Source organism: Cervus elaphus, chromosome 9 (genome assembly GCF_910594005.1).
Source record: "Cervus elaphus chromosome 9, mCerEla1.1, whole genome shotgun sequence".
Classification (NCBI taxonomy): domain Eukaryota; kingdom Metazoa; phylum Chordata; class Mammalia; order Artiodactyla; family Cervidae; genus Cervus; species Cervus elaphus.
The window spans coordinates 80,565,855-80,593,250 of record NC_057823.1 but is presented as its reverse complement, the minus strand read 5'-3'; the positions used below and the strand labels follow the sequence as shown (position 1 = coordinate 80,593,250).

General features: G+C 48.5%; 1 protein-coding gene and 1 long non-coding RNA gene across 5 annotated transcripts in view; one reads left to right on the top strand and one right to left on the bottom strand.

Annotated features, from left to right (window-relative positions):
* Positions 1-6,219: 6,219 nt before the first annotated feature.
* Positions 6,220-18,185, top strand: LOC122700545. Of its 2 annotated transcripts, none has more exons than XR_006342801.1 (3): positions 6,220-6,428; positions 17,431-17,569; positions 18,085-18,185. It is a non-coding gene; the product is annotated as an uncharacterized LOC122700545 (long non-coding RNA). The 2 variants fall into 2 exon arrangements; XR_006342802.1 differs by lacking the exon at positions 6,220-6,428 and adding an exon at positions 16,220-16,292.
* A 2,894-nt stretch (positions 18,186-21,079) lies between these two features.
* The window catches only part of TENM2 (teneurin transmembrane protein 2), a 1,355,200-nt gene continuing 1,348,883 nt past the window's right edge, over positions 21,080-27,396 (bottom strand). For all 3 annotated transcript variants that reach the window (XM_043913490.1, XM_043913492.1, XM_043913491.1), the window contains 2 exons: positions 24,888-25,018; positions 21,080-23,232 (listed from right to left, as the gene is read on the bottom strand). In XM_043913490.1, the coding sequence (XP_043769425.1) occupies positions 22,471-23,232; positions 24,888-25,018 (893 nt within the window). In that variant the 3' untranslated portion in view covers positions 21,080-22,470. The remainder of the gene's footprint in view (positions 23,233-24,887; positions 25,019-27,396) is intronic.

Here is a 27,396-nt window from a genome sequence, read left to right as displayed (position 1 = left end):
TTCTGCAAAGAACCAGACAAGGCATATTTTGACTTTGCAGGCCATATGGTCAGTCTCTGTCAGAAGGACTCATTTCCTCCGTTGTAGCTGCAAGCAGCTTTAGACAATACGTAAACAAACGTGCCAATAAAACTTTATTTCCAAACAGGCCACTGGCCCTCAGGTTTTAATTTTCCCACCCCTGTTTCGAAACTTCATTTGAATTACAGAATAGGCCTTGTCCTTTTCTTTACTCCCTATGTACATTCTATCTATTCTATTTGGATCCTATCTCCAAAATATTTGTCTGTTATCACCTCATATCAGTCAACATGGCCAACTTCAAAATATCTACAAATGACAAATGCTGGAGAGTGTGTGGAGAAAAGGGAACCCTCCTACACTCCTGGTGGAAAGGTAAATTGGTGCAGCCACTATAGAGAATAGTATGGAAGTTCCTTAAAAAACTAAAAATAGAGTTACCATATGATTCTGCAATCCCTTTGCCAGGTATATATCTGGAGAAAAATCTAATTCGAAAAGATACATACACCCCAATGTTCATAGAAGCACTATTTGCTATAGCCAAGTCATGGAAGCAACCTGTGTCCTTTGACAGAGGAATGGATAAAGAAGATGTGGTATAGTGGTATATATACACAATAGAAAATTACTCAGCCATAAGAAGAATGAAATACTGCTATTCACAGCAATGTGGATAGACCTAGAGATGATCATATCAAGTGAAGTAAGTCAAACAGAGAAAGACAAATGTCATGTCACTTATATGTGGAATTTAAAAAATATGATACAAATGAACTTTTTTACAGAACAGAAATAGACTCATAGACATAGAAAATGAACTTATGGCTACCAGAGGGGATAGTAGGGGTGAGTGGGGAGGGGTAAATTTGGAGTATGGGGTTAACATATACACACTACTATTTATAAATTTAGGAACAAAGCTAGTGGGGGTGATGGAACTCCAGTTGAGCTATTTCAAATCCTAAAAGATGATGCTCTTAAAGTGCTGCACTCAATATGTCAGCAGATTCGGAAAACCCAACAGTGGCCACCGGACTAGAAAAGGCTCGTTTTCATTTCAATCTCAAAGAAGGGCAATGAAAAAGAATATCCAAACCACCATACAACTGCAGTCATTTCACATGCTAGCAAGGTTATGCTCAAAATCCTTCAACCTAGGTTTCAGCAGTACATAAACTGAGAACTTCCAGACATACAAGCTGGGTTTCGAAGAGGCAGAAGAACCAGAGATCAAATTGCCAACATTCATTGGACCATGGAGAAAGCAAAGGAGTTCCTGAAAAACATCTACTTCTGCCACGTTGACTATGCTAAAGCCTTTGACTGTGTGGATCACAACGAACTGTGGAAAATTCTTATAGAGATGAGAATATCAGACAACCTTCCCTGCCTCCTGAGCAACCCGTATGCAGGACCACAAGCAACAGTTAGAACTGGACATGGAAGAACTGACTAGCAGAAAACTGGGAAAGGAGTGCGTCAAGGCCGTATATTGTCACCCTGCTTATTTAACTTAAATGCAGAGCACATCATGCGAAATGCCAGACTGGATGAATCACATGCTGAAATCAAGATTGCTGGGGAAAAATAGAAACAACTTTAGATATGCAGATCAGATGATACCACTCTAATGGCGGAAAGTGAAGAGGATCTAAAGAGCCTCTTGATGAAGGTGAAAGAGGAAAGTGAAAAAGCTGGCTTAAAACTCAGCATTCAAAAAACTAAGATCAAGGCATCAGGTGCCATCACTTCATGGCAAGTAGAAGGGGAGAAAGTGGAAGAAGTGACCGATTTTATTTTCTTGGGCTCCAAAATCACTGCAGAGGGTGACTGCAGACATGAAAGGAAAACTCTTGCTCCTTGGAAGGAAAGCTATGACAAACCCAGGTAGCATAATAAAAAGCAGAGGCATCACTTTACCAACAAAGATTCGTATAGTCAAAGTTGTGGTTTTTCCAGTAGTCATGTACAAATGTGAGAGTTGGACCATAAAGAAGGCTGAGTGCTAAAGAATTGATGCTTTCGAATTAGGATGCTAGAAAAGACTCTTGAGGGTCCCTTGGACAGCAAGGAGATCAAACCAGTCAATCCTAAAGGAAATCAATTCTGAATATTCATTGGAAGAACTGTCGCTGAAACTGAAGCTCCAGTACTTTGGCCACTTGATGCCAAGAGCTGACTCACCGGAAAAGACCCTGCTGCTGGGAAAGATTAAAGGCAAAAAGAGAAGTGGGTAGCAGAGGATGAGCTGGTTAGATAGTATCACTGACTCAGTGGACATGAATTTGAGCAACTGCCAGAAGATAGTGGAGGACAGAGGAGCCTGGCATACTGCAGTCCATGGGGTTACAAAGAGTTAGACAACTTAGCAACTGAACAACAACAATATATTAAATAGACAATCTCTCCCAGATAGCTCTACTGGTAAAGAAGACACAAGAGATGCGGGTTGATCCCTGGGTGGGGAAGATCCCCTGGAGAAGGAAATGGCAACCCATTTCAGTATGCTTGCCTGGATAATCCCATGGACAGAGGAGCCTGGTGGGCTACAGTTCATAGGGGTCACAAAGAGTCAGATACAACTGAACATGCATGCATGCATGTGATATGAGAAAAGAATCTAAAAAAGAATGAATATATGTATATATATAACTGAATCACTTTGTTATATGCCTGGAACTAACACAACACTGTAAATCAACTATACTCTGGTAAAATTAAAAAAAAAAAAAAGATAATCAACAAGGACCTACTAAATACAGAGGGAATGGTATTCAATATTTTGTAATACCCTATAGTGGAAAGGAATCTGAAGAAGAATACATATATATATATATATTTATATATATATATAACTGAATCACTTTGCTCTATATCTGAAACTAGCACAGCATCATAAATTAACTATACTTCAATTAAAAAAAAATTTTAAAAATACAAAATCCGTCTGTTTCCCTCTGTCCATCTCCACTTCCACTGTCTTAACTGCAGCCGCTCATCGCCTGTTCCTGGTGCAGTCTCCCAGCTGTGGTTCCTCTGCCCACTTGCTCATCATCCTTGACAGTGCACCAGGACATCTGGTTGTGTTCCACCCCTCAATGGCACTTGACTGGTCTTAGGATAGATTCCGAGCACCTTTCTATGTCTCATAAGGCTCAGTTTAGGTGGGCCCTCATCACCCCCAACCCCTGCTTCAGCTTGTGGCTTAGATGAGGCCTCTTCCCCACCATCCAGGCTTGAGTTACGTTTTCCTTCATCTACTTTACCCAGAAATCCAGCCTTGTCATTTTTCCCTCTCTCTCCTTGTTGTTTTTCCCTTCCCCAATTAGACCTGGGAGGCTTCCCTGGTGGCTCAGATGGTAAAGAATCTGCCTGCAATGCAGGAGACCCAGATTGGAACCCTGAGTTGAGAACATCCCCCGGAGAAGGGAATGGCTACCCATTCCAGTATTCTTGCCTGGAGAATTCCATGGACAGAGGAGCCTGGTGGGCTATAGTCCATGGAGTCGCAGAGAATCGTCGGACACAACTGAGCGACTAACACTTTTACTTTCAACTAGACCTGAAGCCCTGTGAGGGCAGGCTTGTTTTTCAAGCAGGCACCTCTCCAGTGCCTACTACAGGCCTACACTGACATGGGCTTGTGTCACAGAACACAGGCTAAACCCTGATCAAGACCTAAGACTCCCCGACACCACATTTGAACAGTTTTTCCTCCTCATAGCGAGCAGATGGCATTAAACTGTTGGAATAATTAGGAGTCCATATGCCCCTCTAAGAAATAATCTGCCCATCTGTGGTGAAGAACAAGAATTATGCAGCATCCAAGGGTCCTTATGGACAGATTTGTCTTTTTAGTTGAAGTCTAAAGTTTCCTTCTCAAAAGTCTTTATTGGACAGCTCTAACTCTTTCTTTACATCCATCAAAACATTAGGAAGAAGCCAAATGTGCATGATCCACAAGTATATCCTGGATTGCTTTCAAAAAAAAAAAGCTACAAAGAACATTCCTGGGATCCTTGGGGAAATGGGAATACAGAGTGCATTTTAGACAATATTATCATGTTGGTGTTAACGGTCTCAGGATGATGGTAATATTGTAGTTATTGAAGAATAATCATCCTTGTTCTTAGGAGACAGAAGTTGAAATATTCAGGGGTTAAGTGTCATGATGTCTACAGCTTACTTCAAATGGCTCAGTAACTGAGGATTTTGGAGGGATAAAGAGAATGAAAATGTGGCAATATTGTTAAAAATCAGTAAATAATAGGAAAAAAGGTACTATATTTTATGTTTTATTCAACTCATCTCAGTACAGTGTCTGCCATGGAATTTTGTTGTTGTTTAGCCGTTGAGTCATGTTTGACTCTCTGTGATTCTATGGCTTGTAGTCTGCCAGGCTCTTCTGTCCATGGGATTTTCCAGGGAATGGATTGCCATGCCCTTCTCCAGGGTATCTTCCCAACCCAGGGACTGAACCCAAGCCTCCTCTTGCCAGTCAGATTCTTGACCGCTGAGCTACCCGGGAAGCCCCTGCCATGGAGGACACCTCTGTAAGTGTTGGCTGAACTGCAGTAGCAACCACTACTAGGTTGTCTGATGTGCATTGAGTTGCCTAAGGTGATCTGTTCACTTCCTCCCTTTGAACTTCTCACATTGGGCTTTGACAACTTTATAGTCAAAAAGCCTGGCAAACAGCCATCTATTTCCTGGTGAGCCAAATGACTTGAACTCCAAATAGGTTTCACATAGCTTATCATTTTTATTGTAAAGTCTTTATAAAGGAAAACAAACAAAGTTAGGGGAGAAATTTCCTCACCGTATTTCAAATAAGGAAAAAGAAACCTGGGATTGGATGTGACCATGGGTCACCATGTCTCACCTGATTCAGAATACAGAGGATGGGGCTTCCCAGGTGACGCTAGGGGTAAAGAATCTGTAGGGATAAAGAACATGTCTGCCAGCAGAGGGTACATAGACTCAAGTTTGATCAGTGGGTCAGGACAACCCCCTGGAGGAGGGCATAGCAACCCACTCCAATATCCTTGCCTGGAGAATCCCATGGACAGAGGAGCCTGGTGGGCTACAGTCCATAGGGTTGCAAAGAGTCCAACACGACTGAAGCAACTTAGCACATATATATGCACACAGGATACAAAATTAATATGCAGATGATGGAGGATGGAGATGCTCTCTGGCTCATCTTCCAGGACAGCTCCCTGGATGTCCCTTTAAGAGCTTGGCTGCTGGTGCATTGCAGCCCCTCTGATGTCCAAATGATCCAGCTCAATGACTGAAATTGCCTGGAAGGTTGAAGATTCGCACCTGCATGAAATTAACAGGGATTCATGGGCTTTTCCCAGCCCCAGTCTCTTGGTATCTTATGTTTTCATTTCATGGTGATCAAACATAAGGTCCAGCCCAGAAGAGGAAAGCCCTCACATATGGCAGCTCTGAAGGCAGAGTGTCAGGGGCCAGAGGATGGCCCAAGAGCAGGTGGGTGATGGGTTTGCCCTACACAGAGCCTTCAAGGGGGCTCATCTTGTAGACAGGAGCTTCCCTGGGGTTGGCAACAATAGTACTGACAGTGGCCGTGGATTGAGTGGGCATCCTGAACCAGGCACCGAGCTGGCACTCCCCACATCCAGCTGGGGCTGGGGGTCGCAAAGGGTCAGACACGATGGAAGCGACTTAGCAGGCATGCACATGGAGATGCCAGGGACCTGTAGAGCCAGTGTAGGGGCTTCCTTGGAAGAGGGGCCTCACAGTGTGTTTTGCTGGGTCGGGGGGTGGGGTGGGGTGGGGTGGGAGAAGCAGGGGGAGGAATCAGACCCAAGCCTGCCTGACATTAAATTCCAGTCTGCACAGTAGCTAGTGTTAACATAAGACCTCCCATCTCTGGGAATACAGAAGATTCTCCCAGCACATGAGATCTGGCATCTGAGTGCTTGGTGAAGTTCTAGATTCATCTGAACGGTGAATGGCATGACTGTTACCCTAAGGGCACAAGGACCCAGAAGCCTTGCCCTCCACAGGTTTTCCTCCTCATCTCATCTTCAGCAGCTCAGAGAAGAAATCAATTTCCAATCACCAAGTTAACGAGTAACACGGTTGCCCCCACCAGGGGCAAGGTTCAGGCATGTGCTCTCACTGAATGCTGGATTGGGCAGGAGGATTGTGGGGGAAGGTGGGAGGCGAATTCTGCCTCTGTGTGGAGCCACCAGCATGGACGTGGTCCACTGCCTGGAGTTTGTTCAGTAGAGCCCTCTGGTCGGCAGGGAGGCCAGGAACTCCCTTGTTCCAGGTGGTGAGGAGACTCCCCATCTGTGTAGCATCCTCTTGCGGAGAGTGAGCTGGGGCTCGCCTCACACAGGGAGCTTCCGAGCCAGCAAAGATGGCAAACAGTAAGTGCAGTGCGTCTTTGGGGGAAATGAATAAATGGACTCATGTGGGAGCGAGTGACATGTGCTAGAGGCTGGGATTTACCTGTGACCAGGAGCTGATCCCAGAGCCTGATCTTCAACTTCACCTCTTGCACTCGAGGTGAGGTGGGCTGAGTTCTCTCCATTGCCACTGAAGAACCAGGCCTGGGAAGGAGGGCTGTGTGTCTGGGGCTGTGTGCATTTTGCGCCTGCAGGTAGAGAGGGCGTGTGTTTCTGCACACTCAGATACATTGTGTAGTTAGCAGAGCAGGTGGCTGTTGTCTCAGAGGTCCTGGGTGTTGCTAAACTCAGCAAGCAGGTGGCATTCTTTTGCCTCCCCGCCTCTTGCCGTGCCCTTCAACAGGGGTGGAAAACAAACAGCAGCAGAGGCGCGTGCGCACAGACACACAGACACACAGACACACACAGACACACACACACACAGACACACACACACACACACACACACACACACACACACTCCATCATGTTCCTCCCCCTACTTCTCCCACCCCACCCCTAGCAAAACGCATTGTGAGGCACCTCTTCCAAGGAAGCCCCTACATCGGCTCTACAGGTCCCTGGCATCTCCACGTGCGTGCCTGCTAAGTCGCTTCAATCATGTCTGACTGTTTGCGAGCCCATGGACTGTAGCCCGCCAGGGTCCTCTGTCCATGGGATTCTCCAGGCAAGAACACTGGAGTGGGCTGCCGTGCCCTCCTCCAGGGAATCTTCCTAACCCAGGGGTCGAACCCTCATCTTTTATGTCTCCTGCATCGGTAGGCAGGTTCTTTACCACTAGTGGCACCTGGGGACCCCCTGCACTGTGGGACAGCCATGCACAAGTCCTCACTGCAAAGAACCACCTGGGGTTGGGCACTAGCTCTCCTGGGCAGTGGTCTCTTTACAGGGAGATGGGTAGGGAGTATTTTAGGATGAGTTCCCTGGGAGAAGATTCTGGGCTGAAGATTTGAGTGCAGGAAGCTTCTTAGCATGCCAGGAACAACACCTGGGAGGGAGGGAGGGATGCAGGGTTGGGCGGAGGGGGAAGTTGGGCTGCAGTGCCATAGGAGCCCTGGCCTGGGCCAATCCCGTTGGAGCTCTGGAGCTGGGATAACTCTTCAGGGATGCTGCTCACCCAGGGGAGCAGCCAGGCCTTTGAAGCTTGGGGTGGACTGGTCCCTGGATGTGAACTCCCCACCGGAGTAGGGGATGGTGTGACCTTGTGCCCTGCAGCTCCCTTCAGAGAGGGGTTCGTGAGGCTTCTGCAGGCAAGGTTCCCAGCCTGGGGAGAACCAGTGCCAGGAAGCTGAAGGCAGGGATCTTCACCTGCACCAGCAGGTGGCCTGCACCACGGTCCAGGCTGTATCATTGTCAACTGGTTGCACACACCCTGAAAATGTGGAAGAACGCAGAAAATGTCCTTGTGCTGCTTCAACCACAGTTGTTATCAGTAGTTAATTGCTGATTTGTTTTAGAATGTTGCCAGGCCTGAGTTCTTCGCCTTGGGTGTCCAAGTGCTGTATCCTTGAAGTCAAAAGACAAAGCTTTCACCTTTAGGGATGCTCTCTCCCCAATTCTCTCTCTCAATTTTTTTTTTTCATGTTGTAAATGGTAGGGATTCCTTTTTTCTGTTTTTAAAAATTTTTATTGGTGTACAGTTGCTTTACAAGGTCATGTTATTCATAGTGGGTTTCTACTGTACAGCAAAGTGAATCAGTGATGTGTATACATAGACCCCCTCGTTTTTGGATTTCCTTCCTATTTAGGTCACTACAGAGCACTGAATCCCCTGTGCTATATGGGAGGTTCTCATTAATTATCTATTTTATATTCAGCCGTGTCTGACTCTTTGCACCCCCGTGGACTGTAGCCCACCAGGTTCCTCTGACCACGGGATTCTCCAGGCAAGGATACTGGTGTGGGTTACCACGCCCTCCTCTAGGAGATCCTCCTGACTCAGGGATCAAACCCACGTCTCTTACGTCTCCGGCCTTGGCAGGTGGGTTCTTTACCATTAGTGCCACCTGGGGAACCGTATCAATAGTGTGTATGTGTCAGTCCTATCTTCCAGTGACTCCCACTCTCACTTCCTCCTTGGTAGCCATATATTTGTCCTCTTAATCTCTCTCTCTCTCTTTTATTTTTGGCCCGGCCACATGGCTTGTGGGATCTCTGTTCCCCAACCAGGGACTGAAGGTGGGCCATGGAGTGAAAGCCCAGAATCCCAACCAGTTGGCCACCGGAGGCGGCCCGCTGAATGGCTCTTTGATGTCTTTGTCCTTTCTTGCATTCCACCACCCCAAACCACCCCAGTCTCGTGGAAATTTGCTCCCATGCATGGTGTAGCTATCCCCTCTATGGCCCCTGCCAAACTACCAGTGTGGTGTCACTGAACACGGGGTTGGGAAGGACGAGTCATCTCGGGAGTGGGTTCCAGCACCTCCCTGGTGCAGGAGCAGAGGGAAGGGGCTGGGGGTGGGGTCCCCGAGGCCACGAGCGAGGCCTGGGAGAGCTGGCCTGCTTCCCTCTGCTCTGACAGCCTGAGCCTGCCTGGGTGTGCAGTGGCTTAGACTTGGTCTCCACCCTGTCCCCCCCGGGGCTTTCTCATCCACAGGACGTGCTTCTGAACGGGACTCTCTTCCTTTCTCTGCTGGTCCTCAGTTTCCCCTCTGCCAGATCTCCAGCAGGACGACACAGGGGTTTCCAGCAGGGGTGGGGGTTACAAAGAGGGGGAACGGGGCCTCCAGGGTGATGCTTCTGCCTTCGGGTACGTCAGCTGAGCCATTGGCAGAACCCAGGTTCTCTGTCCTGCGGGCATTGTTGAGATGGTGCTGTCTTCTGTATCCTGCATTAACAAGAGCCAGCACGTGGGACGGTGGCATCTCCGTGTAAGTGCTTTACACAGAGTGGGTGTCAGTGGAGTCTCATGACCCCTGCAGGAGGCTTGCAGCATCATTTTCTCCACTTCACAGAGGAGGATGCTAGGTCTCAGGGAGCTTGTCTGAGGCTTGGAGCAAGTACATAGTAGAGTAGAGTTCAACCTCAAATCACTGACTCCAAAGCTTGTGCCAGAAACCATTTCACTGTACACCTTCTCGAGTGTAGAGATTGTCAGATGTCAGACTGTCAGATGTCCTGTCCTACAAGGTCAGAAGAGGAGCATGAAGTGGCCACCCCACTGTACGTCTGTATACAGAGTCTACATCTGTGCTGAGAGTGATGCCACACAAACTTCCTGTCTTTCCACACCAGGGGTTCTGGGACTAAGCACTGGTCTCCGCCCTGCGTCTCTCCTTCGGGGATCCACCACCTAGGAGATACTACTCAGTAGCTAAATTCATGAGCCAAGTGTGGAGGAGAGAATGGATTGCTGCCCAGCTCCCAGGCCCTCCCCTGCCCCGCTTGCTCCCCCTGCTAAAAGGGAGGCAGCGACCTGAACCCTGCAGATGGAGTGGCGGCAGGTCTGTTTGGACGCAGCTCCTGCGGTCCATTCCAGTGATGAACGTCAGAGCCATCCCATTGAGAATGTGACAAGTGGGGAGGGTCAAGGGCCCTCTCAAGGGCCCTCCTCTGAAACCTAGGCAGGATGCTGGGGCCTGAGATGACTGGGTAATGTTGTATTTCCTCCTTCCTCCCCTGTCCTGTTCCAGGAGTCCCTTGAAAAGGGACATCTGATGGTGATTAATGATTTCCAGTGTTTTCTGGACGGGGCTGGGCATGGTGCCGTGGCATTTCTAGAGAGAATATGAGTCAGTGTCCATCTGCGCCAACCTGTAAGGCTTCCAGGGTGGCTTGCAGGAGGTGGTGTTTTTCTCAGGAGCACGAGTCTGCCAAGCTGTTGCCCTTCCTATTATTGTGGGAACCTCCACTGGTCAGGAGTGTCTTGACTCTTTCAGCTCTGGGGGTACACCGGACATCCTGATGCCAGTGACACTGGCGTGAAGAGCGAGAAGACGGGTTAGGGAGAGGCATGTCTCACTTAGTCTGCCCAGAAGTGCACAGCAGACCATGTTCTGAGCGATGGGGTGGAAGGCCCAGGATCTGCACCACGTGCTATGACCTGCGTGTGTGTGTCTGTTGAATCTCAACACACATTGTGTGTTTGCCCGTGTGTCGGGGGGCAAGTGGTGTATGCTCAGAGGGGCATGGGTCTGTGACTCAGGCCTGATTTCCCGTGTGGGCCACATGGAGGAAGAACGTGTGTGTCACACACTGCAAGGTGCTGGGGAGGACTACACGGGTACCAGGACCCTGGGCGTGAGCCAAGGCGTCACACAGAGCACGTGGGCAGTGGCCTGCACTGTGCAGGGGATGCGTGTAACTCATGAGAACGTGGGAATGATGGAACGTGCAGAGCAAGGGGGTGCGTGCGGGAGAAGCAGCCCACCCTGGATGGATTTGGGTGAGTACTGACAACTGTCTGCTTAGCGGGAGCTAGCCTGCCTGACCAGGGGGCTGGAGTCTGGGGTGGAGGAGAGATGAGGGAGGGGGTTCTCAATGGAGGGTATTTCTCCCCACCTCCAGAGGACAGCAGGCCATGTCTGGAGGTGTTGTTTCGGGGTCATCACCACTAGGCAAGGCTTCCCAGGTGGGCTCTAATGGGATAGAACCTACCTGCTAATGCAGCAGACATGAGAGACATAGGTTTGATCCCTGGGTTGGGAAGATCCTCTGGGAAATGAAAGGGCAACCCACTCCAGTATTCTTGCCTGGGAAATCCCATGAACAGAGAAGCCTGATGGGCTCCAGCCCATGGGGTTGCAAAGAGTTGGATACGACTGACGCGGCTAGGCACGCATACAACTAGGCATGGGGAGCTGTCTAGTGCACGGAGGCCAGGGATGTGGCTCAGCCTCCTATGTGGTCAGGGCAGCCCCACGACAGACCGCCCGACCCTGAGTGCTGGTGGTACTTGGCAGGAGACCTGTGCGGCATGGCAGAGACACTAAGGGAAGGTCCGGCTCCCCGTGTGTGGGGGGAGGGGGAGAGGAAGTGAAGGGGCAGGAGGGATGTCCAGCCCTTCCCCACCCAGGTCTGCCCAATGACAGGTTCTCTAGGCTGGTGTTGGGAGGAGGTTCCCTGCCTTCACAGAGGACTGGAAAGGCCCATGGTGGGCAGTGGCAGGTGGTGGGGGAGGTGGATAAGAACCTTAGCAGAAAGACTTGATGGGCTTGGTACCTGTTTGCCCATTAAGTTTCAACCTAGATCTGCCCAACGTGGTACCCGTGCATGTGTTTCTTTCTTTTTGATATTTACTTATTTGTCTGTGCTGGGTCTTAGCTGCAGCATGTGCTATCTAGTTTCCTGACCAGGGATTGAACTTGAGCCCCCTGTACTGGGAGCACAGAGTCTCAGCCGCTGGACCACCAGGAAGTTCCTATGTCCTTTCTCCCAAATCCCCATCAGTGCTGAAATAACTGTTCCCCGCACCATGTTCCCATCATGCCCAGCATGGTTCTCTCCCCAGCACTTCTGTGTTTCATTGTGATTGTTGTTTTGTGGGCTGGCATTCCCCACCAGACTGCTCCCAGATGGCTGTGTATTGATCCTTGGATCCCCAGCCCCTGGCCTCATCAACCGAGCACCTAAGATGTGTGGGGACGCTTTGTTGACAGAATAGACAAATGGCGTGGTTTCAGTGGATACACCAGCAGCTAGCATGTTTTTGTCTAAGCACTTACCTTTCCTGGGGGAAACCACCTTTCCCCGCTCTTTATGGTTCCAGAGTTCTGTATTTTTCCTGTTGAAGTATAGCTGATTTACAATGTTGTGTTAATTTTGCCGCACGGCAAAGTGACTTAGTTATATACACATATATGTATACGTGCGTTTTCATATTCTTTTCTATTATGGTTCATCACAGAGTATTGAATACAGTTTCCTGTTCTGTGCAGTAGCAACTGTTGTTTGCCCATTCTATTAATAATATATACACCAGTTTGCATCTGCTAAGCCCGAACTCTCGATCCATCCCTCTCTCACTCCCCCTTCTCCTTGGCAACCACCCATCTATTCTCGATGTCCCTGATTGTTTTTCTATTTTGTACTGTGTCATATTTCTGTCATGTATTAGATTCCACATACAAGTGATGTCATATGATGTTTGTCTTTCTCTCTCTGACTTACTTCACTTAATATGATAATCTCTAGCTTCATCCATGTTGCTGCAAATCTATGGTCCCCAAGTGCTGGTGGGATTTGAGCCTATTCAAGGTCTTCTGTGCGTAGAGGGAGGGCTCTCTGCTGTTTCCATGGGTGCTGCAAGGCTATAGGTTTGGGGCTGTTAGCAGTCATTGTTGCCACACGTGGAGAAAGCCTACTCGGGAATAAGGCCACTTCTCATGGGAAGCAGAGGTGGAGGTGGGGCAACGACATCCTTTGAGCCCCTGGATCCGACCGTGTCTGAAGTCAGTCATGCCTTTGGACCTGCCAGTTTTAGCTTCGTGTCAGGGTTCTGTCACTTAGCATCACAAGTGCTCTGATTAACACAGTGATGCTGCCTGGGGGCGGATCAGTCTGGGATCTTCCTCTCATCTCCCCTCCCCACTCCAGCCTCCTGCATGATAGATGTGCACCTGGCTGACTTCAACCCATGGGGCAGAATCCTTCTGGCCAATGGCTCCTGTCTTAGAATAAATCTGTGTTTGACTGAGATCACACGAAGGTGAAATGTTGTTGAGGGAGGGGCCTGGCAATGAAAATAATGAACCATAATATAATGAGATAGTAGACTGAGAACAGGAGGATTTCCAGACACTAGAAAGGGTCTGTTGTGTTGTGTGACTTCATCTGGTCACTTCCTCTCTTCAAGCATCAGTTTCTCAGCTGCTCCTGACTGTCTCACTGGGTAAATGTAAAATTCAAATAAGATCAATTAATTTAGGTGAAAGGGTTTTTTTTTTTTTTTTTTTTGAGGTGGACCATTTTTAAAGTCTTTATTGAATTTGTTACAGTATTGCTCCTGTTTTGTGCTTTGGTTTTTTGGCCAAGAGGCACGTGGGATCCTAGCTCTCCTGTTCAGTTGCTAAGTTGGGTCTGACTTTTGCAACCCCATGGACTGCAGCAAGTCAGGCTTCCCTGTCCTTCACTATCTCCCAGAGTTTGATCAAACTCATGTCCGTTGAGTCAGTGATGCCATCCAACCATCTCATCCTCTGTCCTTCCTGACCAGTGATCAAATCTGCACCCCCTGCATTGGAAGGCAAAGTCTTAAGCACTGGACCACTATGGAAGTACCAGGTGAAAGCATTTGATAATTTCACTGGGTTTAGAGAGTGAAGGGGACCAGGGAGGAGATTCACTGGAAAGTATAGATAAGCAATCGCTAAGGGGAAAGGATGGAAGAGAATGCTTCATGGAAGTGGCAACCCACACAGAGGACTAAAAGTGGGTCACTTCAGCTCAGTCGTGTCCGACTCTTTGTGACCCAATGGACTGCAGCATGCCAGGCTTCCCTGTCCATCACTAACACCCAGAGCTTACTCAAACTCATGTCCATCCGGTTGGTGATGCCATCCAACCATCTCATCCTCTGTCGTCCCCTTCTCCTCCTGCCTTCAATCTTTCCCAGCATCAGAATCTATTCCAAGGTGTCGTTTCTTCACATCAGGTGGCCAAAGTATTGGAGTTTCAGCTTCAGCATCAGTCCTTCTAATGAATATTCAGGATTGATTTCCTATAGGATGGACTGGTTGGATCTCCTTGCAGTCCAAGGGACTCTCCAGTCTTCCCCAACACCACAGTTCAAAAGCATCAATTCTCAGGTGCTCAGCTTTCTTTATGGTCCAACTCTTAAATCCATACACGACTACCGGAAAAACCATAGCTTTGACTAGATAGACCTTTGTTGGCAAAGTAATGTGTCTGCTTTTTAATATGCTGTCTAGGTTGGTGATAACTTTTCTTCCAAGGAGCAAGTGTCTTTTAATTTCATGGCTGCAGTCGCCATCTGCAGTGATTTTGGAGCCCCCCAAAATAAAGGTGGGTGGGGCAAAAAGAGAGGTTGTCTGTCTTGCTCAGACTGGAGCCCTGATGAGGACTGTGTGCCCGGCCAGGTGCCAGGTGATCACTCCCTACCTTCACTACCCTCCTAACTGAGAACCTGGTAACAGACCCCACCAAGATCCTTCTACTTCATTCTCTGGGAGGGGGACCACTGGATAGAATGTTCCTGCGGGGGTGCAGGCATAGCTTCTTTCCTCTTGCCCCGGGGTCTGCTAGCTGAGCGCATGTTTGTTGCTTTCTGTAGTTTATGTGTGGGGTGGATGGAGAGGAGAGTGGTGATGTTTGCTCTTTGACAGGTCAAGCTTCAGGACTGGGACCGTGTTTAGCTAATCTCAGGACAGGGGCTCCACCTTCAGTCCTCAGAGGCTAAGAGTAATCATGCTTCGTGTTGGATGAATAGTCATCCCCATTTGCCATGCACTAAGCTGGGTGTTGGCTCAGAGGTTAAAGCATCTGCCTGCAATGCGGGAGGCCTGGGTTCAATCCCTGGGTCGGGAAGATCCCCTGGAGAAGGAAATGGCAACCCACTCCAACATTCTTGCCTGGAGAATCCTATGGATGGAGGAGCCTGGTGGGCTACAGTCCACAGGGTTGCAAAGAGTTGGACACGACTGAGCAACTTCACTTCACTTCAAGCTGGGTGTTAGTTACAGCATCTCCCTGTGAGATGGGATCATCATACCCATTTCAGAGGGGAGGAAAGTGAGGCTTCAGAGGTTAAGTAAAGAGCCCAGGCTTAGCTAAAAATGGGGGCAGTGGGACTTAAATGGTAAAATGCTATGAAAGGAAAACTGGGCATCATTTTGGGGTTACGGTCTTTGGAGTAGAAAATAAAACTTGAGAGCTTCCCTGGTAGCTCAGTGGTAAAGAACATGCCTGTTAATGCAGGAGACATGGGTTCCATCTCTGATCTGGGAAGATCCCACTTGCCATGGAGCATCTAAGTCCATGTGCCACACTACTGAGCTTGTGCTCTAGAGCCTTAGAACTGCAATGATTGAAGCCCGTGTGTCTAGAGCCTGTGCTCCTCAACACAAGAAACCACTGCAATGGGAAGTCCACATACCATTAGAGAGTAGTCCCCACTCACTGCACCTAGAGAAAAGCCCGTGTAGCAACAAAGACCCAGCAAAGCCAAATAAATACATACAATTATTTTAAGGAAAAAGAAAATTTTAAATCCCAAGTTTGCACTTGCCAAGTACTTCGTATTTATTATTTTTGTTACTCTTTTCAAATAATCCTATACAGTAATTCCCCCCAATTTTGCACCTGAGAAAATGGGTTGCTCAGGAAGGGGAAGGTTTGTATGAAAATCTCAGGGAATACGTGGTGGAGCTAGCCTCTGAATCCAGTCTGGCTGTTCCCAGGGCGAATATTCTTTGGAATCTTGCTTCCTGGAACTGATTCCAGGGGCCTCTTTGAGGGCACAGGACTCTTCTCTGGGCCCAGGGCTTTTTTGGCCGTCTCTTGATTCTCAGAGTGGAGCTGCCTAACATTTTCGCTAAACCAGTCCTGGGTGCCCAGGCCCAGATCCAGGAAGATTTTGTGGGAAAGGCTGCCACCTTGTGGCCAGACAGCAAGCATGTACCAGGAGGAAGCAAGGGCTTAGGAGGGTGGGGCTTGGGCAACAGGTGAGGTCAGTCTCTGGAAAGACTCCAGCTGGTGCAGATTTGGTCTTGGAGGGCTGCCCCGCAGTCGGAGGGCCAGCTTGGGCGTCAGAGGGAGGGTTCAGGCTTCCCAGAGCGTCAGGATGGATGGTGGGGCTTGGCTGTGGGCACACTGGATCAGAATGTTCCTGCAAAGTCTTGACGTGAGCCCATCAGAGGAATCCTGAAGGTAAGCCTAGGTTAGACTTCTCCTTAAGCCCTTCTCCTGAGGCATTGGTTCTTTTACCCGTGTGGAGAGGCCATGTTGGTGTCTGTGACACTTCCCCTGCAGGACACCCTCTGAGCTTCTGGACTGAATCCTGCTGAGCTCGACCCAGTACCGACACTGTCCCCAGCTGTGAGGGAGATACAGAGCCTCCTCCTCCTCCCTCCAAAACCTAATCCTGTGTCTCCTCATCATCTGGGCTGTTACACGGGGGCTGATGCAGCCTCCCAGACTGTTCTTTCTGCTCCTCTCCTCTCTCCACTTTGCTAGTCAAAGGATCTCCTAGTAATATTTCTCCCCAGGTGCAAGAGCCTCGAGCTTCCCTGGTGGCTGAGACAGTAAAGAATCCGCCTGCCAAGCAGGAGACGCGGGTTCAGTCCTGGAGTCGGGAAGATCCCCTGGAGAAGGGAATGGCAACCCACTCCAGTATTCTTGCCTGGGGAATTCCAAGGACAGAGGAGCCTGGTGAGCTATAGTTCACGGGGTCGCAAAGAGTCAGCCGCGACTTAACGACTAGACAAGAGCCCCATTGCACAGTCCTCGTGGTATGGAAGAGGATGTCCGACTTCTTGGCCTGGTCTTCCTTCCTGCCTCACTCCGACATGGATGTCTGAGGCCACGTACCTCCTGTTAAGGCTCCAATCAGTACTTCTCCCAGGGCTGCAGGTTCGCGTCCCCTGGGGAGCTTCAGAATCCGCCCGTGGTAACCACGCCCCCTCGAGGTCCTGCTCTGATTGGTCTGGCCCTGGAAGTTGCGGGCGTGTTCAGAGAGCTCCACGTGGTGGGGCGGGTCCACGTGCATAGCCATCGCTCTAGCCTTTAGCAAGGTCTCCATGGTCAGCTTATGACTTTCTTCTCACTCCTGCAATCTATGTCTTAGTCCGCGCAGCCCTCTCACCTTCTCGTCCCCACGTTCTCGTCCCTGTGAGTACCCAGCTCTAAGCTCGTGGACAGAACTTGTGGTCCTCTCCCCCGCCTTCACAGTTTGGGCCATCACTTCTGTGCCAGCGTCGAGCCTGCTCTGTCCCACAGATTGGCTTGTGAGTTAGTCCTCACGCTTTAGACGGTGAGATTTTGGACCATGTTTTATTTCTCTTTGTAGTCCGAGCTTCTCACGGTGCCCGGGACGACCCTGTTCTAGGTGTCTGGGAATGTCGACGAATGACTGAATGGACAGCCAGACTCCATGTTGCTGAGATCAAGCCTTTCCGAAAAGCCGTGAGCAGCGCTCGCATCCTGAGGTACATGTTCTGTGTCCTGGGCCTGGAAGGGAGGAGGGGCACCCCGAGCAGGATTTGAGGGCCAGTTTTCTCCATCTTCTTCACAGCTGCATAAAAATCTCTTTCCCCTAGGATGAACAGGTCATGCCTCAAGTTCTACTTTTAGAAACTCTGTGCTTGGAGCAAAGATTTAGAAATAATAAAAGCTAGTGTTTACTGGGGACTTACCATGTGTTGGTGATATATGCAATCAAATTTAACCATCTGAGCAGCCCCGTGTTTATCAGCCCTGATTTACGGGTCAGGAAACAGAGGCTCATAGATGCTGCCTTAGGTGGCAACAACTGCTTAGACTCATGAACATCCAGTCTCCTCTTCCTGAATTCCTAGTCAGACTACATTGTCTAAGTGTCCTTTGCAGTAGAAAGGTCCATGGAACCCCTCATGGAATGTGAGTGGAGGGGATGAGTATATGCCCAGGTGTGGCCCATTAAAAATAAAGTAGTTATACATGTGCTTTTGGCTCTACTTCAAAGATTCTAAGGACCTAGAAGAAGGTGGAGCCACAAATGGAAGGAGCCTGGGGCCCTCATTGGAGCAGAGCCATTTCCACTGCAGGCCCACAGTGGACAACCACACAAGTAAGGATTCAGCATTTTCTGTGTTAGCTTATATTGGGTATATCTCTTTTTTTCTCTCTCTCTTTTTAAACTTATTTGGCTGTCAGGTCTTAGTTGTGGCATGCAGGATCTTTTAGTTGTGGCATGAGGAAGTTTTAGTGGTGGCATGTGGACTCTTAGTTGTAGCATCTGGGATCTAGTTCCCTGACCAGGGATTGAACCTGAGCCCCCTGCATTTGGATGGAGCATGGAGCCTTAGCCACTGGACACCAGGGAACTTCCTAGGTTTATCTCTTAAAGCGGTTAATGCTGTTTACCCCAATTAAGACATGTAACTTCCCAAAGGGCTTCCCTGGTGGCTCTGATGTTGTTGAATGAAAAAGAATTAGGATTGAATGAAAATATTGTGTGTAGAGCACATAACATTGTTCTTGGCATGTAGCAATAAAGAATCTACCTGTAATGCAGGAGACACGAGTTCCATCCCTGGGTCAGGAAGATCCCCTGGAGAAGGCAATGGCTACCCTCTCTGGTATTCTTGCCTGAGAAATCCCATGGACAGAGAAGCCTGGTAGACTATCATCCAAGGGGTTGCAAAGAGTCAGACATGACTTAGTGACTAAACAGCATAAACCTTCCCAAGCCCTGTGTTTCATGAGTGGTCAAGTTAGGATTTGTTTCCATCAAGCTGACTTCAGAGTGTATAATCTTGTCCCCTGAAAGGCCTTTCTGGAGTTGTCTTTCATTTTGCAAACACTGAGTTGGCCGAAAAATTTGTTCAGGCTTTTCCGTGAGATGTTATGGAAAAAGTATGGCCAACTGATACTTTTGGAAGAGGTGAAACATTTTATGCTGGTCATTCTAGGTCTGGTTCAAGGAAAGACAGAAGTTTTTTTTTTTTTTTTTTTTTTTTTTAAATCCAACACCACCTCCTTCTTCTGCATTATGAGTGTGCATGTTGTGAGGGGCTCGGCTGGCCTGGGTGTCACAGGGCACTTATGGATAATTCAAAGATGGTGGGCATAGAAGAGGAGAGTTTCACATTCAAGGGAAACTCTGGTGACATGTGACTGCCTGTGTGCTGCGCTGTGAGCCCACCCTTTTTAGTCTGCCTGCCCCCCTCCCCCACCCCCCCATGAGGCTGGTGAGGTTGGGCAAGCTCCCACCGCCTTGTTGCCTGAGATCCCCTCTGTCTTGGTGGCCCCACTGGCTGCATCTTCCCTGGAGAGACAGGGCACAACAGTTGGCCCCCATGTGGTTGGGATTCAGCCTGGCTTTATGACCAACTGGAGGCTGTTCTGTGGGTACAGATCCAAGGGGTCCTGACACCAGGCAGATTAAACGAGGCAGCTGGACCAGGCACGGAGGACCTGTGCCCTGCTTCCTGTTCTTCTAAAAGAAAACAGGGAAAGAAAGCTTTACATGTGCTTCTTTTTTAAAGGTATTTAAAAAATATTCATATTATTTCACTGCACTGGGTCTCAGTTATGGCATGTGGACCCCTGGGTCATGACATGTAGGATCTAGTTCCCTGATCAGGAATTGAAACTAGCCCCCCCTGCATTGGGAGTGCAGAGTCTTAGCTACTGGACCACCAGGGAAGTCCCTACACGTGCTTCTGAGAAGGAAATTCTCTGGTGTATTTTTGTTCTCCTATTTGATTCACTCATCACAGCTTGCTCTGCTGATAAGAGGGTCATGGGATCTGATACACCATGGCCTCTCTAGCCTGGCCTCTCTCCCCGTCTCCTTCCACCTGGGGAAGCCACCCCTGGTCAGGCTAGAGAATTGAAAGGCAGGGGTGGTTCAGAAACCTTGAAGGACTCGGGGTGACACGCCACCCGGATGTGCTGGAGAGGTTTGGGAATCAGCCGCGGCTGGGCTTGAATCATTCTACCACCTCCCAGCTTGGTGAAAAGCAGCCTCGGTTTCTCCACTTGCTAAGTGAATGATACTAGGAGCTTGTCTTTGCAATCTGTCCACTCCATTTACTTGTTTCCTCCTTGATGGCCAGCAACCTTCCTTGTTATCTTACACAGATGATAGCATCAGCTGCCCTGCCTGTTCACACCACATTCAGAGCACTTGTTGATGAGATTAAAGCAGACTCCCTGTTTGTAATGACCAAAAAAAAAAAAAAAAAAAAAAAAATCCAGTCTTTAATTAGGGTGTTTTCTGAACCTTGGAAACCTCTTCTGTTTTCTGGCCTGACTGTGTGACCACTGTCCCTTTGCACGTACTGTTTTCTGGGTCTGGGATGCGTTCACTTCTTTTCATCTGGTTAATTCCTCCTTAACTTTCAAATCTCAGTACTTCCTTTGCATTCTCAGTCAAGGCCACATCCCCAGTTAAGTGCTTTTATAACTTTGTAAATCTCTCCTTCTTGGTATTGACTCCTGTCATTTTCTTTATAGTGTAACTACTTGACTGTTGTCTGCATCCTTGGCTGTAAGTTTCATGAGATTAGTGCCCCTGTTCATGTCACCTCCTTTATCCCCAGAATTCAGCAAAGGGCCCAGCATATGGTAAGCTCTGAGAATAATGTTGAATGAAAAAAAAAAAAAAGAATTGAATGAAAATATTGTATGCAGAGCACTTAGCTCTGTTCTTGGCATGTATTTAACATCAAAAAATGGGGCTTCCATGTTGGCTCAGACAGTAAAGAATCTGCCTGCAATGTCGGAGGCCTGGGTTCAATCCCTGAGTCAGGAAGATCCCCTGGAGAAGAGAACAGCTGCTCACTCTAGCATTCTTGCATGGAGAATTTCATGGACAGAGGAGCCTGGTGGGCTGTAGTCCGTGGGGTCTTAAGCGTCCGACGTAACAGCGACTAAGCATGCACACACACCCTTTTCTCCAGAACTCTTGACCTTGCCCTCACCGCAAAGCATTTCCACAGAAGACCAGTGTCCACAGGAGTTTTAGAGACTTTATTATGTATAAACAATTTAAACACTTTGCCATAAATTATCTTTGCCTGTCCCTAGTCTTTGCTTAGCAGCAAATTAAAATTAATATAAAAACTCGATGAACAAGTCATACATGTATATTACAAAAAAGTTCCTGTACCAAAGTTCTTATTAGACATTTTTTTATGGTTTTTTTTTAAACTTTTTTTTTCTTGTTTTTTGTGGGTTTTTAAAATTTTTTATTTTCTCTCCTCGTGGTGACTGTCATGTGATTGTCTCAGTTTCTGGACCAAACAAACACACTAATAATTGTAAATCTCAAACAGTGATTGTGCCTCGAGGCTTAGGTATGTACAGGGTGATCTGAAGTGGTGCCCGTTTAGCAAAAGAGTGTCACGATGCCCACACCTCTACTGCAACTGATACCCACGAACTACGGAATCTAAACAGACTACACCCTGTAACTGCGTATTACTGTCCACAATGGAATCTTCAAAGACAAAAGAGTATGAAATTGATCTGTAGTGATTATAGCCACCCTTGGAATTAAATTTTACACTCTGCGCTCAAATAAATTAGCTCAGGCCAGACTAAATCAGGACCTGAGAGTTAAGTGCTGAACGGTATTATTTCGCTTCGATTTTTGATATTAATTTCCTTTTTTTTTCTTGTGTTTTTCTATTTTTTTTCTTTAAAAAGTTATTTCCAGTGCTCACTCTTTCACTTTTATCCCCCCCCTCCCCAGTCGCTACACACAAATCACCCCCAAAGTCGTGGTTTAAATGCACCTGTATTTGTTTAAACGAAAACGTCTGTAGTATCTATCCAACGAGCAGTCTGAATCGTGGTCCTTAGCTGGTCGTGGGATGCCGGCCCTCACGGATATCTGTGTGTCGCTCACGTGGGAATGAGTGAGGTAATAGAACATGAGGCCTTCTCATCTTCACGTCTCTGCTTTTCGGTCGGTGTGTTTTTGTTTTGTGTGTGTGTGTATTTTGTTTGTTTCCTGTGTGCACATGTATGTTTTGTTTCTTTTGAACATTTTGCGTCTCTTTCCGTCTCTTGGCTGCGTAGACCCTGAACAAGTGGGTCATTATTTTAGGGGAACTTGGAACATGGTTGTGTGTTCGTCCATTTGTCTGTTTTGTGTTTTGATTGATTGTTTGTTTTTTTCCTCAGGAATTTTGCCGCCGGGCTTTAGTCCACTCCAGGAGGTGGGACTTCTCGTGTGGACAGTAGCATTGGAACTCAAAAAATGTGAGCTTTCTTGCCACTTGGTCTCCTAAAGCAGCCCGGCCGTTAGTGCCCCGTTAGGTCTTCATCTCCTTAGGAGAGGAGATAACAGTGACTCCCGCTGAGCCATCCAGGCGAGGAATGGCAGGAGACGATTTTGTTACCTCTTTCCCATCTCGTTCTGTCTTAAAAACTGGATGTTGCTGCTACTGTCCGCCAGCTCAGGGTACTGCTCGACGGGGAGCACGTAATAGCCCTCGTAGCCCTGCACGCGGCCCGTGCTCAGCAGCTGCTGTTTCTCACCCTCCGTCCACAGGCGGCTGCCCTCCCGGCCGTCCCTGGCTCTCTGCTGCTCCTTGGCCCAGGCCGTGCCCAGCGCCCTCTGCCTGGCCTGGTCCAGGACACGGGCCTTCTCTTCGTCCAGGGTGTCGGGGGTGAGGCCGTAGCGGATGCTGAGTAGCAGCGTGGAGTACTGGAACTCGATGTTGGTGAACCTTCGAGTCCTGCCGTTGACCAGCAGCGTGGGCTGCGACACGGTCACGTTCACCCCACTCTCCAGCACCTTGCGGCCGATGGTGGTGCCCAGGGTGACCAGGTCGGCGTCGGCCGCGCCGATCTTCACGAAGTAGTGGGTGTCCTTGCCCTCGATGCTGTAGTGCATCTTGTCCAGGTAGTAGGCATTGTTGAGCACGGACGCCACCTTGCGGCTGTCCTCGCTGGCGATGCTGGACACGCCGGTGGTCACCCGCCCCTCCTTGATGGCGAACATGATGCCTTTGCCGATGATGGGCGTGGTGGTGGCGAACCAGTGGCCTGCTTTCTCGCGGATGCTGGCGTGGAGCTTCTTAGAAATGACCTGCCCTTCAAGAGCCAGGAAGGCCTGGTTGTGCCTCTCGGTTGTCTGCTGGACACCAGTAATGAGCTGTGGGCAGAAGAAAAAACAGAAAGCTGAGGAGGTGGGCTGGGCCCACCTTGTGCATGCATGGGCTGAGTCAGAAAAGAGGGTCAGAAAGAGGAAGGCTGGGACACCCCTGCAAGAATACGTCTTGTGTCTGTCATGATCAGAACTGAGAGAGCCCTAGCTTTTGGAACTAGGACAGGCTGGCTTGTTTCCAGTGCTCTGATGGTATGGCCTCCCCACCTTGTAACTATAAATGGGGGTGCAGAGGCATACTGCCTGACTGGCATCTATACCCAGGCCTATGCACTTACCATGTCCCTCCATCATTGCAGAAAAGAGAGTCATTTGGCCTGCTAATGGTTTAGCAGCTGCCTTATACACATATAGGGGCTTCCCTGGTGGTAAAGAATCTGCCTGCAGTGCAGGAGACCTGGGTTCGATCCCTGGGTTGAGAAGGTCCCCTGGAGGAGGGAATGGCTAGCCCCTCCAGAAGAGGATGTTCATTAACTTCCTTGAGTTGGCACTGTGCTACTCCAAGTATGGCTAGGAGCAGAGGCATCACCAGGACCCTCCCTGTTAGCAAAGACTAGAATCTCAGGCCTTCCTCCTGACCCGGCGAGTCAGAAGCTGCATCTTACCAAGCCCCTCTACCTGGTCTGCATGCATATGAAGGTTTGAGAAGCACCAGGCTAAAGAGATTCCAGCTGCGTGGGCCAGAGGGAATATCCCTGGGCTTTTTGAGCCACTTGCTTTGGATCCTAGCCCACTTCTGCAGGGGGACGAAATCCCCATTATTCTCATTGGCCTTGAGTTTTCTACTTACAAATTACAACTCATCTCAATTGGTGGTTGGGGGACAGGCTGGGATAATGGAGGAGGCTGTGTTGGGGAGGTAACGGCACTTAGATAAATGAGCGAAATGATGGCTATTCATCCAGTGAGTGGTCCCCATGGGGCAGAACTGTGAGAACGCTGTTCTCAATTACCCGGCAGTTCCTCCTGGTCTCTCTCTAGTGACAGTCTGGACAATTATTCAGAACAGCTGAGACCTTTCAGAGGTTGATCATGCCAAGCACGGGTTCTGCAGCAGGAGAAATCCAAACGCAGATGCCCACCCCTCCCGTCCAATTGTGGCCGCGGTCTCAGCTGCACCCAAATTGAAACTGACCACCTCTCGGTCATCACCAAGAAACTCAAGCACAGATTATGTTCCGAAAACTCAATCTGTGTACGTTTGGGTCATAAAATGCTGAGATTTTATGTGAGGCATAAAAATGTTCTTTAATGGGACAGAAACTGCAAACCACCGTTTTATTATGTCCCATAAAAGCCAAAAGGGTTATGATCTTACAGGCAGTGCAGATGGTGGGTTGCTGCTAGATATCTCAGTGCTGTTGTTAATCAAGGAGTGACTCAAGGGTATACACTCAACAGATAATGATACCACAATTAAGGTAATAATTGAGGTTGGGAAGAAATATGTGCTGTGCCAGACAAGTGACAGCACTGACGTTTGCTGTCTTGTGAAGCCACCAGGTCTCATGCCCCTTTTATACCCAGCTCCAATGTTTTCTGCTGCTACTGACACGTCCTTGGACCCGACATGGTTCTGTTTGCCAGAGGGAGTGATGATGTGATGATGATCTTTCGGATTCTTGGCAGGGACCTCCGCTTACCTGTCCGCTCTCACTTGCTTGACTCTCTGACAATTCATAGGGCGGAGGCACGAAATACATTTTGGCTCTTGGGAAGCCAGGAATTATGTTGCTGAGCTGAAATCCAAACATCACAAGCCAGCTTTTCACATCTATGGTGGAAACAGAAATAAAGACTTCTGAAATCATGATGGGTGGAAAGCCAGAAGGGGATCTTGGAGAGAGAGAATGAAATAAAGTGGGATGTTGAGTATGGAGTCCAGCAGGAGAGGGAGGCAAGAGCCTGTGAGGGTCTCCTGGTCTGGACCTAGAGCTGCTTTATCTGGGCTCTGGAAAACAGATGTCCTTCCAGACTTGGTCAGTTGACCCCCACCCCCGCTCCACGTGGTGATTTAGGACAGTGCTGGAGAAAGCTACATCTCCCTTTGGATGTCCTTGTTCTGTGACCTTCGGCAAGTTCCTGGCCCTTTCTCAGCTTCAGGTTCCTCAGATATAAGCTACTAATGTCATCGGGCTGTCATGAAGATTGAGGGAGAAAATTCACGTGGAGGGCTTATCATGGTGCCTGGTATGTGGCTTGTTCAGTCACAATGAATTCCTTCATTTGGCAAGTATTTCAGTATTGATGGGCCAGTCAATGTGCTTAGAAGCTAGAGATACAATGATCGGAAGCGTGTAGATATGATGATTAACACTGTGCAGGACCTCAAGGCAGGGGCTGCTGCTCCGAGCCTGGCTCATTATGAAAGGGGGTATGCAATGCAGAGTGAGTGTATGCAATGAGTGTAGGCGACGCAGACAGTCACCTGGCTCCTGAGACCCTTTCCTCAGGCGTCTACTCTTCAAAGAGAGGTCAAGAGAGAACTCTTGTGTGCTAGGAATACAATTGCCCTTTCCTGCTAGGGTCCAGGGTTGGGTTGGCGCCATTGTCATGCTCCAACTCTATTCCTGAATTCCTTCCTCAAGATTTCATTATACAGGCAGTCAAGCCTTCCAGCATCCTGGCCTCTTAGTTTTTTGGTGATCCTCTGCTTACTAACTCTCATGCTCATCCTTTGGAGCTGTGATCATCAGTAATTCTACCTCGATTTCAGAGACATCGCCCTCTGACCACCACTTGGACTCTCTGTAGTTTACTCTTTTTTGTAACCTCACCCCCCTCATACTCCCAGAACGTCTCCCTTCCCTAGGACCTTCAACCCAACCTAAACTACTTTTCCCATCCCTCAGCTTCTTCGTCTTTCTTCTCTTCTTACCTAGCATGCATTTCACGGTCAGTCATTAGAGTCATTCCCTTGTGTAAATCCTCAGATCCTTTGCCTCTTTCTCACTTCACTTCTTGGTGAAATCATGGAAGCTCCTGTGTGTCCCTGTTGCAGCTGAATGTGGCAGCAGAAATGAAGGAAGCCACACTGACTGGTGTTAAACTCCTGACCATGAACCCCAATTGTGCCTTCCTGATGCCTGGTAACCTGACCATATCCCCTTTTCCCATTCAGTCCTTCTCCCATTCTCCTGGGTGATTTGCTACTTCTCATCTCTCCTAAAACATCCCACACCTTCCTCACTCTAGCAGCTGACCTTTGATTCCTATTCTGAGAAAACGGATGAGGTCGGGGGGAATTTCCATAAACGCTCATCATATTTACCAGCCTACCAGCCTTAGTACCCATATTCTCACTTTCCTTCTGTTACTCCAGACGAGCTGCTGGAAAAAACCCTCCACTGGTGTAACAGGTCACCCCATCAACATACAAACATGCCACTAAATACGCACCTTTAAAATTCTTCTCTTGTCTGTCCTTCTCCCTTTAGCCACCATATATGTCTCAACCTGTTTATAAGAAGTTCTTTCTCAAACTCAAAATAATTCTCTAGACACAGGAACTCCTATTTGTCTCCTTTGAATCAGGCTTTGCTCCCAAAGATGCATTAAAACAACACTTGTCAAGGTCATACATGACCTCCATGTGGCTAAGTCCGATGCTGCGGTCCTCATCTTACTTTGACCTGTGAGAAGTCCTTGGCAAGCTGGACGCTCCTGCATCTCTCTCTGTCTTAGCCTGGTGGACAACACACTGCCTTGTCCCTCTGCCACCTCTGTGGCCACCTCTTGTCCCTCTTTGGTTCCTCCTCATCTGAATGCTGGGATGTCCTAGACTCAGCCTGTGAACTTCTTCTCCACCCTGTCTATCCTTCCCAGACATGGTGATCTGATCCAGTCTCAGGGCCCTCAACTCCATTTTTTTTTCCTTCCAAGTTTGAGATAATATTGACATACAGAACTGTATAATTTTATGCAGCATGATTTAACTTACAACATGAAATGATTAGTACATTTAGTGAATACCCATTGTCTCATAGAGACACAAAATAAGAGAAAAACATTTTTTTTCTGTTATGATAGAAACTCCAGGATGGAAAACATAGATCAGTTTCAGCTATATTTATCATGTCATACATTCTATCCCTAGCCCAATCTATATTCTAAGCCAGATCACCCTAAGTATACTCAGAGTTAGCAAAAATG